At 42.7% G+C, this 16,227-nt stretch overlaps 1 protein-coding gene across 1 annotated transcript in view; it reads left to right on the forward strand.

Annotated features, from left to right (window-relative positions):
- Positions 1–16,227, forward strand: part of LOC120875326 (mast cell protease 1A-like) — an 80,641-nt gene that overhangs the window by 6,156 nt on the left and 58,258 nt on the right. Inside the window, exon 4 of the mRNA XM_040257102.1 lies at positions 2,290–2,429. Coding sequence (XP_040113036.1) covers positions 2,290–2,429 — 140 coding nt within the window. The remainder of the gene's footprint in view (positions 1–2,289; positions 2,430–16,227) is intronic.

Consider the following 16,227-nt stretch of genomic DNA (forward strand, 5'->3'; position numbering starts at 1 on the left):
AAGACTGCATCAGTGTATCGGCCTGTCTGTTCCATCGCTAGAGGCACAGGATTTGAGTTCACAGTTGAAGGAAAGAATTACAGGGCTTGTGCTGAAAAATCGCATCTGTCGTGTACCAGCTGGTTTTCAAGAGAGCAAGGAGAACCATCGAGCTTTCTTGTTTTAGGAACAGCTATGGTTTCCTAACCCATTTCTCTCGGTGGGGACCCATTCTGAATGGCTGCAGTTTCTCTCGTTCTTCTTTGAAGTATGATTCACAGCCTGTGGCCTATCCTGGTTTGCAAGAGTTGGAAAATGGTTCTGGGGAAGATTGAAAGCCCTCTCACACAGCACAAGAAAGGTTAGGCCACTGGTCCCCGTGTTTCGCAAGATAATACGGTGGGCTTTGACAATGTCCATTCACGGGTTTTGTTCACAAGAATCTCAGAACTTTCCCCAGGGGTTCTCTGGTCCAACTTTCCACCTAGTGCAACACCTTCGTGACATGGCTAACAACTGTCCAGGCTTCAAATGAACAGATACAATAACACTACAAGGCAGGCAGCCCACATTCCACCCTGGGAAAACTTTCCTGAGGAGATTTTTCCAACAAAATGGATTATTTCTTTTTCTTTTAAAAACCTTCCCTGTGGGCAGTTGGTAGATATTTTTAAGTTTGGGATTCAGGCCATATGGAGTGAAATATTTAGAAATGTTTAGAGCTATTTTGTCCCTTTATGAAAACGAGATTGAGAATAACCTAAGAGAAAATATCACACCATTGGTTTTTCCATTCATAAACACATTCTGCTGGGTACTTCTCTGACATTCCGTGAGGGGAAGGAGCCTGGAGTTTAAATTCCATTTGCATGTTATCCCACTGTGATAGGAAATTATGTCTCCTCGGCCTACTCTTATCATGCAGATTGTTCTAAAATCAGATTACAGCTATTTGTTTTGATTAGTTAGTTCTGCCTCTTTTTTTTTTTTTTTTTACAAATCACTTATATATTTTATCAGTAAAAATAAAGCTGAGAAAGCAAATACAACACTTCTTTGCAGGTTTCTGAGAGTGTTTTAATGAGAAGCTGGGCAAAAATAATTTCTATATAGGTGAGAGAAAAAAATTTAAATCATGAGTAAATCTGTCAAATAATCCAAAGGGTGGTAACAGAATTTAAATGCAAATTAGTCAGTCTCTACAACACTGAGCACCCATTAAATGCTAGGATATTCCAGGAGCTGCAGAGGATAAGGATGAAAAGAACTTGAAGTTTGTACCCAAGATGCCCAAAGAAGCAGCCTACCCCTCTGCCCCCAACTAGGGAAATCATTTAGTGTGTGCACTTCATGTTCTAGCCAAGTGTCATGGGCAACTTACAAGGATAAGAGAAGTAGGGACTCAGCTTTAGGAGAATGCAACGTATATTCCTTGGGCTTCCGAGATGGCTCAGTGGTAAAGAATCCATCTACCTATGCAGGAGATGCTGCAGACTTGTGCTGGATCCCAGGGTTGGGAAGATCCCCTGGAGGAGGAAATGGCAACCCACTCCAGTATTCTTGGCTGGAGAGTCCCAAATGGGTAGAAGAACCTGGCGGGCTACAGTTCATGGGGGCACAGTCAGACATGACTGAGTACATGAATGAGATGTATATTCCAGGCTTTGGGGCCAGACATCCTGGTGTAAGTCCCAGCTCAGCATTTACTAGTTTCCTGATATTGGGCTTTTTTTTTTAAACCTCTCTGTTTTGTTTTAACCTCACCAGCCTTTTGGCAATAGTATTTTTCTTGCAAGGCTGTAGGGAAGATTAGAGATAATATATGTAAAGCCCCTACAACAGTGTGTAGAACAGAAGTATGTGCCAGCTGTGGGATGTGAGTTTGGTTTTCTCTGTCCAGCTGCAGATATGCTGGCCGGGCAGGCCACTTTCAGGGATTCCTGAGTTTATCTTGCTGGAAGGTGACCTTGGAGAATCTGCACCAAGTGGTTCCTTTTCTGGCCCTTGGTTCCTTAGCAAGGACCGTGGCTCTGCAGAGGCGCTGATTCAGGGGGGAGGCTGAGACCCACAAAGCACAGACAGACGCCGCGGAGCAGGCGGGTGAGAGGAGGCGAGGGAAGAAAATCCAGGATAATGTGTTTAATTTGATCCGTTCCCTGAAGTCATTAAAATGCATCCTCCCCTGGACTCTGAAATTCTTGAGCTGAAATAATCAGTCCAACAGGGCTTTTTGCTGAAGATAGTGGATGCACAGGCTGTGATGCGTGCGAAATCTCAGGCCTGTTGAAATACTGCCCTCTTGTGTTGCAGGATAGGAGCAGCCTTTTTGGGAACCGGCTTAGCCTTCCAGCCTCTTAGAACCTGGTGCTTCCAAAGGAAGCACTTCCAAAGTGCAAATGCTTCCAAAGGAAACCCCAAAGCAAGACTGATCCAAAGGATCCATCTAATGTGTGAGACTGGAATGGGGGTGCCAGGAGTCCAAGCCCTTATTCATGTGCTAGAGAAACATGAAAGTCTTTTTGTTCATTTCCAAGGAGTCCCCACTTGAATTCTGAAGGAATTACTGACCCCTACCGCATCCTCTCAACAAGGGAAAAGAAAAACTCCAAACTCCAAAACTCCCTGTTTCCCTCCCTCTCTGCCTCTACTCTCTAAGAGAGTAGAATTTAAATGTTCACACATACACAACATAAAATAAATAAGTTAGAACAAGACCTTTTCTTGTAAACATTTATCAGTAGTTATGATAGTCATTAATAATAATTTCCAGTGGTCATGTATGGATGTGAGAGTTGGATAGTGAAGAAAGCTGAGCCCCGAAGAACTGATGCTTTTGAACTGTGGTGTTGGAGAAGACTCTTGAGAGTCCCTTGGACTGCAAGGAGATCCAACCAGTCCATTCTGAAGGAGATCAGCCCTGGGTATTCTTTGGAAGGAATGGTGCTAAAGCTGAAACTCCAGTACTTTGGCCACCTCATGCGAAGAGTTGACTCACTGGAAAAGACTCTGATGCTGGGAGGGATTGGGGGCAGGAGGAAAAGTGGACAACAGAGGATGAGATGGCTGGATGGCATCACCGACTTGATGGGCATGAGTTTGAGTGAATTCCGGGAGTTGGTGATGGACAGGGAGGCCTGGTGTACTGCGATTCATGGGGTTGTAAAGAGTCAGACATGACTGAGCGACTGAACTGAACTGAATAATAATAATCTTTTTGTATGTCTCAGGCTAGGAGCTAGGGATGTAGCTGGGTCCCTGGCCTCAGGAATACCACAAATCCTGGGCTTCTAGCTATTTGGGATTTTGTCCACACTAGAGGCCAAGGAAGACTAATGTTCCCAAGATCTAATAAAAAAATTCTAATACAAAATAGTCCATGACAGTTCAAGACCCACTATTCTTCCTAACATAGCCTGAATTTCCACAGGAAGGTGTATGTAGGCCTTGAAGAGTTCTCCTTTCCTTAGACATAACTCATGAAATAGAATTCTCCTCCAATTCCAGGATTTATCCACATTTTTAGTTAAAGGAAAAGATTAGTCTTCAGGCAGGTAGAACAAGGAGCTGCTTTGTTTAAATCATGCTTGTCTTACTTTCCTTGAAATTATATTCCTTTGTCCTATAGAATTACCGTCTCTAGGAGTCCCCTGAGAAAATGTGAGTGTTCCTGCAGATATAGCCTTATTCCTTATTAGTCGTTAACTCTCACTGTGAGATTGATTTGTTAAATCCTTCCTAATGTGATGGCTAAAGTCAGGGAGGTTCAGAATGAGTCACTTTAAAATTATTTTTTTCTTGACTTTAAAAATAATAAATGCTCATTGTAGAAAACATGGATAATAGAGAAAATTTTAAAGAAGAAAATTATCCTCAGCATGAGACAGCTCATCTTAACATTTGATTCTTCTTTCTAGCTGTATAGTTACAGATCTTGAGGTCTAGGTAAAATGATAACAACCCCATTCTACTCCCTGTGTGAGTCCAATGCCTTCCCCTCAATTCCTGCAGACTGAGAAGTTCGCTCCTTGATGGTCAGTTCTTAGGTCCAGCTTTTACCTCCACAAATACTGTCTCTGCTCTTTACCCCAACACACACACTTGCGTATGTGCACGCACACACACATGTACAACCTCACTTACATGAAACCCTTGTGCCTGCAGCAAGCTGAAGGTTGATGAGGAGAAATATGGAGCAGCTTCAGGTAGGACATCAGCCAGGCCCTTCTTACAGCTCTCTGCCAGAGAATCCCCACCAGCCATGTTTGGCCCCTGCTATCCTCAGCCTGGGAGGACCTCCCTTGCCATCCTTCCCTGAACCTGCTTCTTGCAGAGCAATTTAGCTGCTTCCTGCTATTGCTCAAGCTCCTATGAGCTCTCCCACCCCCAGATCTCCCTTCTAACCCAACAACTTATGTCAACTTATTTTCTAAAGCAAGGATAGTTTGCCCCCTAAGAGAAATGTTTCTGTCAGCTGTTAAATAATGAAATTTCCACCCCTATTACATATTTATATATTGTGGATATTGTATGGTCTGGGATTCTTTCTCTCTCTCTTTTTTTTTAAACCATTTTTAGCCTTTGTAAAAATTAAAGCATAGTTGATTTACGATGTGTTAGTTTCAGGCATACAGATGGTTTGGGGTTCTTTTAAAAATAAATGATATTGTGAGCACTTCACCATGTCAATAAAAATTACTCAAAAATTTATATATCAAAATGTTTCATCATTATCAGGATGAGCTAGTGTTCTAAGGACATGAGAAGGAGCAAGTCTCCGTGGGCATAGGAGGACCAAGGTCAGTTGGGGAGGGTGATGTTCCTATCACCCCTCGGGAAAAGATGTAAACTTTTTTATATAAATAAACAACTGTACAGCACAAAGAACTATATTCAATATCCTATGATAAACCATAATGGAAAAGAATATTTAAATCTTTGGTCTGACACTTAAGAAAATCCCAAACCTGCTTCATTTACCACTGTCTCAGCAATCCTCTCCTTGGCCCTGCTCTCTCTTCTTCTACTTTGTCTAATTTTTGCTACAGACTCTCCTTTTGGAAACTGTCTTATCTCTCTCAGCTACCTTTACGAATCTGATGCTCTGGCCTGTCCCTGAATTCCTAAGCCTCTGCCCTGACATTTACTTGGTCTACCTCCTCAAGTAGAGGGCCAGCCCTATGCCTTTTTTTACTACTTTGGTTCTTTGTCTCTACACAACAAGCCCCCTCAAAATTCACGGTACCACTATACCATTGATCTCTTCATGATTCTGCAGTTTGAGCCAGTCTCATAGGTGAGCTCGCCTCTGCTCCATGAGCTGGCAGCTGGGGCAGCTTGGCTGCAGTGGGAGAACCTACTTTAAAGAAGGCCTTATTCACAGAGCTGGCAGGTTGGTGTGGGCTGGCAGCCGGGGCTGGCAGCCAGAGCCTTGGGTTCTCCTCCATGTGGCCTGTCCAGATGGCAAGGTTGAGCTTCTCTTGGCATGGCCGTCTAGGTGAGGATAGTTGGACTCTTTTCATAAAGGCTAGTCTCCTCCAAAGAGCGAAAATAGAAGCTGGCAGGTGCTCTTCAAGCCTGGGTTTAGAAGTCCAAAAACATCTCTACCACTATGTGTATCTGTCAAAGGAGTCACTCAGTTCAGTTCAGTTGCTCAGTCATGTCCGACTCTTTGTGACCCTATGGACTGCAGCATGCCAGGCTTCCCTGTCCATCACAAACTCTTGGAGATTTCTTAAACTCATATCCATCAAGTCAGTGATGCCATCCAACCATCTCATTCTCTGTCATCCCCTTCTCCTCCTGTCTTCAATCTTTCCCAGCATTAGGGTCTTTTCTGATGAGTCAGTTCATTGCATCAGGTGGCCAAAGTATCAGAACTTCAGCTTCAGCATCAGTCCTTCCAGTGAATATTCAGGACTGATTTCCTTTATGATTGACTGGTTTGATCTCCTTGCTGTCTAAGGGACTCTTAAGAGTCTTCTTCAACACCACAGTTCAAAAGCATCAATTCTTTGGCACTCAGCTTTCTTTATGGTCCAACCCTCACATCCATACATGACTGCAGGAAAAACCATAGCTTTGACTAGATGTACCTTTGTTGGCAAAATAATGTCTCTGCTTTTTAATATGCTATCTAGGTTGGTCATAACTTTTCTTCCAAGGAGCAAGTCTTTTAATTTCATGGCTGCAGTCACCATCTACAGTGATTTTGGAGGCCAAGAAAATAAAGTCACTGTCTCCACTGTTTCTCCATCTATTTGCCATGAAGTGATGAGACCAGATGCCATGATCTTCATTTTTTGAATGTTGAGTTTTAAGCCAAATTTTTCATTCTCCTCTTTCACTTTCATCAAGAGGCTCTTTAGTTCCTCTTTGATTTCTGCCATAAGGATGGTGTCATCTGCATATCTGAGGTTATTGATATTTCTCCTGGCAATCTTGATTTCAGCTTGTGCTTCATCCAGTCTGGCATTTCACATGATGCACTCTGCATTTAAGTTAAATAAACAAGGTGACAATATACAGCCTTGACTTGTTCCATTCCCAATTTGGAACCAGTCAGTTGTTCCATGTCTGGTTCTAACTGTTGCTTCTTGACCTGCATACAGATTTCTCAGGAGGAAGGTAAGACAGTCTGTTATTCCCATCTCTTTAAGAGTTTTCCACAGTTTGCTGTGGTCCACACAGTCAAAGGCTGTGGCATAGTCAATAAAGCAGAAGTAGATGTTTTTTCTGGAATTATCTTGCTTTTTCTATGATCCAACAAATGTTGGCAATTTGATCTCTGGTTCCTCTGCCTTTTCTAAATCCAGCTTGAACATCTGGAAGTTCTCGGTTCATGTACTGCTGAAGCCTTGCTTGGAAAATTTTGAGCATTACTTTGCTAGCGTTGAGATGAGTGCAATTGTGCAGTAGTTTGAACATTCCTTGGCATTGCCTTTCTTTGGGATTGGAATGAAAACTGACCTTTTCCAGTTCTGTGGCCACTGCTGAGTTTTCCAAATTTGCTGGTGTATTGAGTGCAGCACTTTCACAGCATCATCTTTTAGGATTTAAAATAGCTCAACTGGAATTCCATCACCTCCACTAGCTCAGTTGGAGCCATATATATATGATGGGCTCAGGATGGCTATATTTCCTATGTGGAGGTTGACTATGTGGAGGTTGGCTGTTCCATCAGCAAGTATTCCAAGAGAACTGGACAAAAGCTGCATGGCTTTTTTGCACTTAGCCTTGCAAGTCACGCACATCACTTCAGACACATTTTGTTCATCATTAGAAAGTCACTGGCAGACCAGAGTCAAGGTGGGGGACTTAGACACCATCTCTTGATGGGAGATAATAAGGTCACACTATAGAAGAGCTTATGGGATATGTGATTTCTGCTGAGTTTGGAACATGTCATGTGCCATAGCCAATTCAGGCCTTAACAAGAATGAAGTTATATGAATCTGCCCTTCCATTCCTGCAAATCTAGCTGGATATCTCCTCTCCTGTTTGTGGCCTTTACCTGCAAATTCTATACCCCTCCCCCCCAAGAGTCTGCTTTGCTCTCCTGATACTTTCTGGCACTTTCTCCCTTACAGAACTTACTCTTTTGTGTCCTGCTTCCTCCTGACCCCATTAGATGACTGGAGGCAGCACTTCGCATTGGAAAGAGCACTGAGCTGAAAAGTCACATCCTAATGCTTCCGCCAGTGAGCTAGGTTATCCTAGACAACTAAAGACTACTGCAGCTTCCTCATTTACTCAATACTGGAAGTGGGTTTGGAGGACGAGATAAAACCTTCTTTGACATCAATTCTAATCATTCCCAAATCTAATCTGACAATTATAACCCAGTAGATTCAATAAATAGAAGAAATAGACACATTTCTAGAAACATATAGTCCACCAAAACTTAGTCAAGAGAAAACAGATCATTTGAAGATTTATCACAAGTGAAATAGAATCTGTAATAATAAAAACCTCTCCACAAACAAAAGTCTAGGACCAGATGGCTTCATAGGTAAATTCTAGCAAACACACAGAAAAGAACTTATACTAATCTTTCTGAAACTCTTCCAAAAGATTGAAGAAGAGGGAACACTCCCAAAGACATTCTATGAAGTTACCATCACCCTGATACCAAAATCAGACAGACACTTCCAAAAAAGAAAATTATAGATGAGTATTTCTGACGAACATAGATGCAAAAATTTTCAACAAAAATGTTAGCAAACCAAATCCAATAACATATTAAAAAGATCATACACTATGACTAAGCTGAATTCGTCACAGGGTCACAAGGATAGTTCATCATATGCAAATCAGTCAATGTGATACACCACATCAACAAAACAAAAGATAAAAAACACATGATTATCTCAACAGATGCCAAAAAGCATTTGATAAAATTCAAAATCTATTCATGATAAAAATTCTTACCAAAGTGTGTATAGAGGGGACATATCTCAAAATAACAACAGCTATTTATGACAAACCCACCACCAATATAATACTCAGTGGTGAAAAGGCAAATCTAATCTGAGTTAAGGAGTAAATGGATAACCACAAAAGATAACTATTTAATCTCAATAAAAATATTTACTCATCATCTACCTTAAACAATTCTGGATAAGCACAGAAGAGAGAAGTTTGAATGTTCATTAGCAGGCACAAATGGATAAAAAGCAAAAGTATGAAGAATGCTACTGAATGAGTGACCATGAGCGGCTCATTGAGAATAAATAATCTAGGGAACGTACTCTTAGTTCCTTCAGCAATGTGATGGTTCACTGAATGTTACCATGGTTGTGGAGATGAGAGCCCTACAAGCAGTGACCCAGCGATGCATGTTCTTTCCAGTTAGTAGTTACACAGTAGTTATTCCATCTGGAACACGCGACCAAGGGAGATGAATTGAGAGTGGAGGGAGTAGGGGATATCACAGATGGTTTCATGTTCAGTTTGGAAAAGGAACACATCACCCCTTCCCACATCTTATTGGACAGAATGTGTCACATTGTCTGAACTCACCAGTGAGAGTCTGCAAAACACAGGCTTCCTCTGTGCCTGAAAAAAGAAATTGGTAAACATCTAACAACTGAAGGACCATTTACAAATGGTTTCCTTGTGCCTTGTTTCCACCTTAACATAATTTGCTGTTTGGGGCCATTTAAAGAGGTATTCATTGTAACACCAGTTGGATTTCACATCCAGATTTCTCTCCTTGATGGCTAACATAGCCAGAACATGGTGTATGGAAGCACATACATGCACACACCCTCTCTCTCCTTCTCTCTCTCATTGCTAGCAGCAAATGAGGAAACAGCATAGTTGAGTTGGGTATATTAATAATGGATCCCCATAAGAAGCATAGCTCTGTATCAGACATGAGGCCGTGCATTATGCATTATCTCAATTGCTCTTCACAAAATTATGTGAGGCAGTCATTAATTATTATTTGCATTTTACAGAAGAGGAAATAAAACTCAAGTGGGATAATTTGGTCAAAGTCATACAATAACAAAGTGGCAGGGCCAGGATTCCTATCTATGTCCATCTGGCCTTCTAACCAATGCTCTTAACTGGTGTACTATACCAGTCTTCCATTTGTAAAGACATTTCCAGAGTGAAGAGGAAGAAAATCCCATGTGGAAGGAACTTCAGGCTTCTCTGATCTTACAGTCACACTATTTCTAAGTGTGAGTCTCTGACTTTGCCAATGGTTTTGCATACGTGACCCAGACTGAAGCCAAACATGGCCCAGTTTTGTGTTGCATGGTGGGACAATGGTCTCACTGCACTGCTCAGCCTCAGAACTTGCTCCATTTTCCACCCTGGCACATGGAATGACCCCAGTGTGGAGCACAGCTATAAAACCCAACCTGGGCCACACTTGCTTCTGCTTAATACATTGCCATAGGCTGTCTTTGAATGTTTATGTGCAGTTTTATCTCCCCAACTAGAGGGGGAGGAAATGGCAACCCACTCCAGTGTTCTTGCCTGGAGAATCCCAGGGATGGGGGAGCCTGGTGGGCTGCCATCTATGGGGTCATGCAGAGTTGGACACGACTGAAGCGACTTAGCAGCAGCAGCAACAACAGAGGGTAGACTTAAGACCAAAGTCATGTATTTTCCCAGCACCTAGCTCAGTACAAGGCACAGTAGAGTCATCTGGGAGATATGCTGACACAGGGTGGGCAGCCCTGACATCACTTCTGTACCTCAGTTTCCTCCTCTGTAACATAAAGGGCTTTGGCAGGAAATGATCTAAGGATTTACCCAGCTCTATGATTCTACATATCACTGGGGATTGCTCCTAAGGGCACCCTGTCCAAGTGCTTCATAAATTTTTCCTGCAAAGGCAAAGTCACTGTATGGTCACAGAGCAAGTAATGTCACAGACTTGCTAGCTAACCTCTCCAAATTCATGTGACTATAACTGAGGTTCCATAAAGGAAATTGCATTGTAAAGTGACAAGAAGCCATTATTGTGAAATGACTAATAATACAGCCAAGAGCTGCAACGTGATTCAGGCCTAAGTCATTAATCAATTGATGCACTTTAATGAGGAGCTTCCTTATACCTGTCACTAGCCATTTATTCAAATCAAGTAAATATTGTCCACTGAAAAAGTACAGGGTGATTTATTATGGAATCAAGCAGATCACATTTCTTGGAGAAATTTCACAATGAAGGATTCTTTCAACAAAGTGATTTCAAGGTGTTGGGTGGGCTCTATGGGCTGTGTGATGTGTTTGCTCATCTTGGGTTCTGTGTCATGGCCTAATGTAGTGAAGTTCAAGGCAACCTCTCTTGTCTCATGGGTCAGCTCCTCTCACACATGGAAACAACACCGTACAAGAAGCAACAGCGTGGTGACAAAGACCCTGATACCCACTTGCACTTTTTTTTGAGGCAATGACTTGCTTTTCTAGTTTAGGGAGTCAATGACTCCCTTTCCAGTTTATCAAATAAGTAGTCACTTGGGAGAACCAAAATCTTCAAACTTAGGTGGCTTTCATTGGAATGTGGCAGCATCCCCCAGCAGGATGTGCTATTTTAGGCTTATTCTATAGCTATTATCACTACCACAAGGAGAGGGCTATTGCATGCCCCCTGCAATAGAAGTGCAAAGTCTTAAACACTAGACTGCCAGGGAAGTCCCTGCATCTTTTTTTTTTTCTTAACAAGAGCAAGGTTGAAACAGAGATGGATGTCCCATTGTCGTCTATGTGAAGTTTTACCAGAAGAGCAAAGACCACATCACCCTCATTCCCATCAAACAGTGGAAGCAAGGGAAGTGTAAAACTCCTTCCGAGGAAGGTGCAGAGAAAAACAGGGGCAAGGAAACTGCCTTAGGCTCTGCTTGTACTGTGTAAATGCAGCCTCTCCAAGTCCAGGGGCTGACAGTCTAGCACTTTATCCCCTGGGAAAAATATTAGCCCACAGCAAATGAATGGACCTTGAAGTTTGCCTTCAGGGAAACAGGTACTATTTAAATCTCTGTAACAGATGAATGCTAATGTACAGCCACAGCAAGAGCAGTGAAGGTGTACTGCGATGCATGATATAGGCCCCTAATTAATCAAGCTACACATAAGCCTGTCCCCTGCCAATGCATTTCCTCTAATTTGGTTCAATGCCACATGGAAGTATATTTTCCTGTTATGAATAGAGTTCTAGAAGTTTATGGATTCTGAGGGTTGGAAGGTATCTTAGGGTCACTGAACCCAAAAGCCTGCTACATGCCCATCCATGTTTCTCTCTTTGATACGTGGCCAAGCTGTGAGTCTCAGCCTTCCTGGGTGGAGTCCCCTAGCACAAGGATGGGCAGTCCAAGCTGAGCTCCTGATTGATCTGCCCAGTGGGGCTCTGGGGGGAGAGAAGAGAGCCCAATGCAACAGTGACAACACAGCTAAGATATGTGGTTAGACCTAAGAAAGGATGCTGGGAGCAAAGGAGAAGGGTGAAGATTTTAGCAAGGAAAAAACAGAGAGGAGCAAGATACAGAGACAAGGGGAGATGGTCTAGACAAATCATCCCCACATCGGGCAAGGACTCCTTTCCAACCCACACCTGGAGGTCCTGGGGTACAATCACAAGCCAGGTTGGAATCTTCAGGGAAAGAAACCACCCCCAAATAATGAGAGGTGAAGGGTACAGTGGAATATCATCTTTGGAATCTGAATTATGCACTGAGTGGGGAGTCAAGAGCCCTGGTTTCCAGGTCTGATCCTGCCGCATGAGCCTTTGAGGAAGAACACTGTCAGAGTGGAGAGAGTTCACAGGATGGGGAATATTATTTGTATAAAAGCAAAAGTACTGACCCTCATGCATTACTGGTAGGAATATACAATAGTGCAATTGCTGTGGAAAACTGTCCAGCAGTTCCTCAAAAAGCTAAATATAGAATAACCAGCGTTAGATCCAGCGTTCCTGTCCTAAGCATATACCCAGAGGAACTGCATGCAAGGATTAAAACAGACATTTGTACGCCAGTGTTCATAGCAGCATTATTCACAATTACCAAAAGGTAGAAATAACCGAAGTCTTCATCAACAGGTGAATGGATAAACAAAATGTGGTATGTCCATGCAATGGAATAGCATTCGAGCATAAAAAGGAATGAAGCTCTGATACCTGCGATAAACTACATGAACCTTGAAAATATCATACTAGGGCGGTCCTAAGATGGCGGAGGAATAGGATAGGGAGACCACTTTCTCCCCCACAAATTCATCAAAAGAACATTTCAACGCTGAGTAAATTCCACAAAACAACTTCCAAATGCTGGCAGAGGACATCAGGCACCCAGAAAAGCAGCTCATTGTCTTCGAAAAGAGGTAGGAAAAAATATGAAAGACAAAAAAAGAGACAAAAGAGGTAGGGAGGGAGCTCCGTCCTGGGAAGGGAGTCTTAAAAAGAGAGGTTTCCAAACACCAGGAAACACTCTCACTGCCGAGTCTGTGGCAAATCTTGAAAGCACAGAGGGCAACATAACAGGGAGAAAAAATAAATAATTAAAACCCACAGATTACGAGCCCAACGGTAACTCCCCCAGAGGAGAAGCAGCGCAGACGCCTGCATCCACCACTTGCAAGTGGGGGCTGGGCAGGGAGGCGCGGGCTGCATTGCTTTTTAAGGATCGGGCCCGAATGCCCCAAGGGTAACCAGAGTGAACTAACTTGGACTAGCAAACCAAACTGTGGGATAGCTACCACGTGAAAAGCTCTAACATAAGACACCGCCAGGACTGTGCACAGAACAAAGGACAGAACAGAATTAGCCAGCTGCAGACCATCCCCCTCCGGTGACAGGCAGCCAGAGCTGGAAGGGCCAGAAGGGGGCAATAGCAGCCTCAGAGAGACATTAACTACCAAACTGCAAACAGGCTTCTTTGCTAACTAAGACTTCTTGGGGTTCTGGACAGTCATCATCCGCCTGAGAAGGTGCACCAGTTGTACACCCAGAAAACTGAGCAGCAGGGACAGGAGAGGTGATAAGTCACAGCGACCGCGCTCGCCAAACACCTGAGCTACTCGGACCTGGGAAGGGCACAAAACGCAGGCCCAACCGAGTCTGTGCCTCTGAGGACTACGTGCCTGAGCCTGAGCAGCTTAGACCTAGGAGGTGCATGCAGCCCAGGGCCGGCCTCAGACGGTTCCCAGCGGAGCAACCTAGAGCCTGAGCTGTGTGCACTGTGAGCAGGGGCAGGCCCAGTGTGGCTGAGACACTGCGAGCACACACCAGTGTTATTTGTTTGCAGCATCCCTCCCTCCCCACAGCGCAACTGAACAAGTGAGCCTAAAAAAAGTGTCCACCACCGCCCCCCTGTGACAGGGCGGAAATCAGACACTGAAGAAACCAGCAAACAGAGGAAGCTAAAATAGAGGGAACTGCCTTGGAAGTGACAGGTGCAATAGATTAAAACCCTGTCGTTAGTACTGACTACATAGGAAGGGGCCTATAGATCTTAAGAAATATAAGCTGGACCAAGGAACTATCCAAAAATGAACTATACCCACACTGCCCAAAACAACACCAGAGAAAGTCCTAGATATATCTTTACTATTTTTATGATCATTCTTTTTTTTTCTTCTTTTTTTAAACTTTTTAAAATTTTTAAGTCCTCTATTACTCCTTTAATTTTCATTTTTATAACCTACTATTACTTTTCAAGAAAAAAAAGACCCTATTTTTAAAGCAAACTTCATATATATATATATTTTTTAATAATTCTTGTGACTTTGTTTTTTTTTTTCCTTCTTCTTCTTCTTTTCTTTAATATTGTATTTTTGAAGATCCAACCTCTACTCTAGATTTTTAATCTTTGCTTTTTGGTATTTGTTATCAATTTTGTACCTTCAAAAATCCAATCTTCAGTACCCATTTTTACTTGAGAGTGAGATTACTGGCTTGACTGCTCTCTCCTCCTTTGGACTCTCTTTTTTCTCCACCAGGTCGCTTCTGTCTCCTCCCTCCCCCTTCTCTTCTCTACCCAACTCTGTGAATCTCTGTGTGTTCCAGATTGTGGAGAACACTTAGGGAACTGATTACTGGCTGGATCTGTCTCTCTCCTTTTCATTCCCCCCTTTTATCCTCCTGGCCACCTCTGTCTCCTTCCTCCCTCTTCTCTGTATAACTCCGTGAACATCTCTGAGTGGTCCAGACTGTGAAGCACACATAAGGAAGTGATTACTGGCTAGCTTGCTCTCTCCTCTTTTGATTCCACCTCATCTCATTTGGGTCATGTCTAACTCCCTCCTCCCTCTTCTCTTCTCCATGTAACTCTGTGAACCTCTCTGGGAGTCCCTCAATGTGGAGAAACTTTTCATCTTTAACCTAGATGTTTTATCAATGGTGTGGTATAGAAGGAGAAGTCTTGAGACTACTGTAAAAATAAGACTGAAAACCAGAAGCTGGAGGCTTAAGTCAAAATCCTGAGAACATCAGAGAACTCCTGACTCCAGGGAACATTAATCAATAGGAGCTCATCAAACACCTCCATACCTACCCTGAAACCAAGCACCACCCAAGGGCCAACAAGTTCCAGAGCAAGACATACCATGCAAATTCTCCACCAACACAGGAACACAGCCCTGAGCTTCAGTATACAGGCTGCCCGAAGTTACTCCAAAACCATTGACATCTCATAACTCATTACTGGACGCTTCATTGCACTCCAGAGAGAAGAAATTCAGCTCCACCCACCAGAACACTGACACAAGCTTCCCTAACCAAGAAACCTTGACAAGCCACTGATACAACCCCACCCACAGTGAGGAAACTCCACAATAAAGAGAACTCCACAAACTGCCAGAATACAGAAAGGCCACCCCAAATGCAGCAATATAAACAAGATGAAGAGACAGAGGAATACCCAGCAGGTAAAGGAACAGGATAAACGCCCACCAAACCAAACAAAAGAGGAAGAGATAGGGAATCTACCTGAGAAAGAATTCCGAATAATGATAGTGAAAATGATCCAAAATCTTGAAATCAAAATGGAATCACAGATAAATAGCCTGGAGACAGGATTGAGAAGATGCAAGAAAGGTTTAACAAGGACCCAGAAGACATAAAAAAGAGTCAATATATAATGAATAATGCAATAAATGAGATCAAAAACACTCTGGAGGCAACAAATAGTAGAATAACAGAGGCAGAAGGTAGGATTAGTGAAGTAGAAGATAGAATGGTAGAAATAAATGAATCAGAGAGGAAAAAAGAAAAACGAATTAAAAGAAATGAGGACAATCTCAGAGACCTCAGGACAATATGAAACACTCCAACATTTGAATTATAGGAGTCCCAGAAGAAGAAGACAAAAAGAAAGACCATGAGAAAATACTTGAGGAGATAATAGTTAAAAACTTCCCTAAAATGGGGAAGGAAATAATCACCCAAATCCAAGAAACCCAGAGAGTCCCAAACAGGATAAACCCAAGGCAAAACACCCCAAGACATATGTTAATCAAATTAACAAAGATCAAACACAAAGAACAAATATTAAAAGCAGCAAGGGAAAAACAACAAATAACACACAAGAGGATTCCCATAAGGTTAACAGCTGATCTTTCAATAGAAACTCTTCAGGCCAGGAGGGAATGGCAAGACATACTTAAAGTGATGAAAGAAAATAACCTACAGCCCAGATTACTGTACCCAGCAAGGATCTCATTCAAATATGAAGGAGAAATCAAAAGCTTTACAGACAAGCAAAAGCTGAGAGAATTCAGCACCACCAAACCAGCTCTCCA

The sequence above is a fragment of the Oryx dammah genome, unplaced genomic scaffold (assembly GCF_014754425.2).
Source record: "Oryx dammah isolate SB20612 unplaced genomic scaffold, SCBI_Odam_1.1 HiC_scaffold_16, whole genome shotgun sequence".
In the NCBI taxonomy this organism is placed as follows: domain Eukaryota; kingdom Metazoa; phylum Chordata; class Mammalia; order Artiodactyla; family Bovidae; genus Oryx; species Oryx dammah.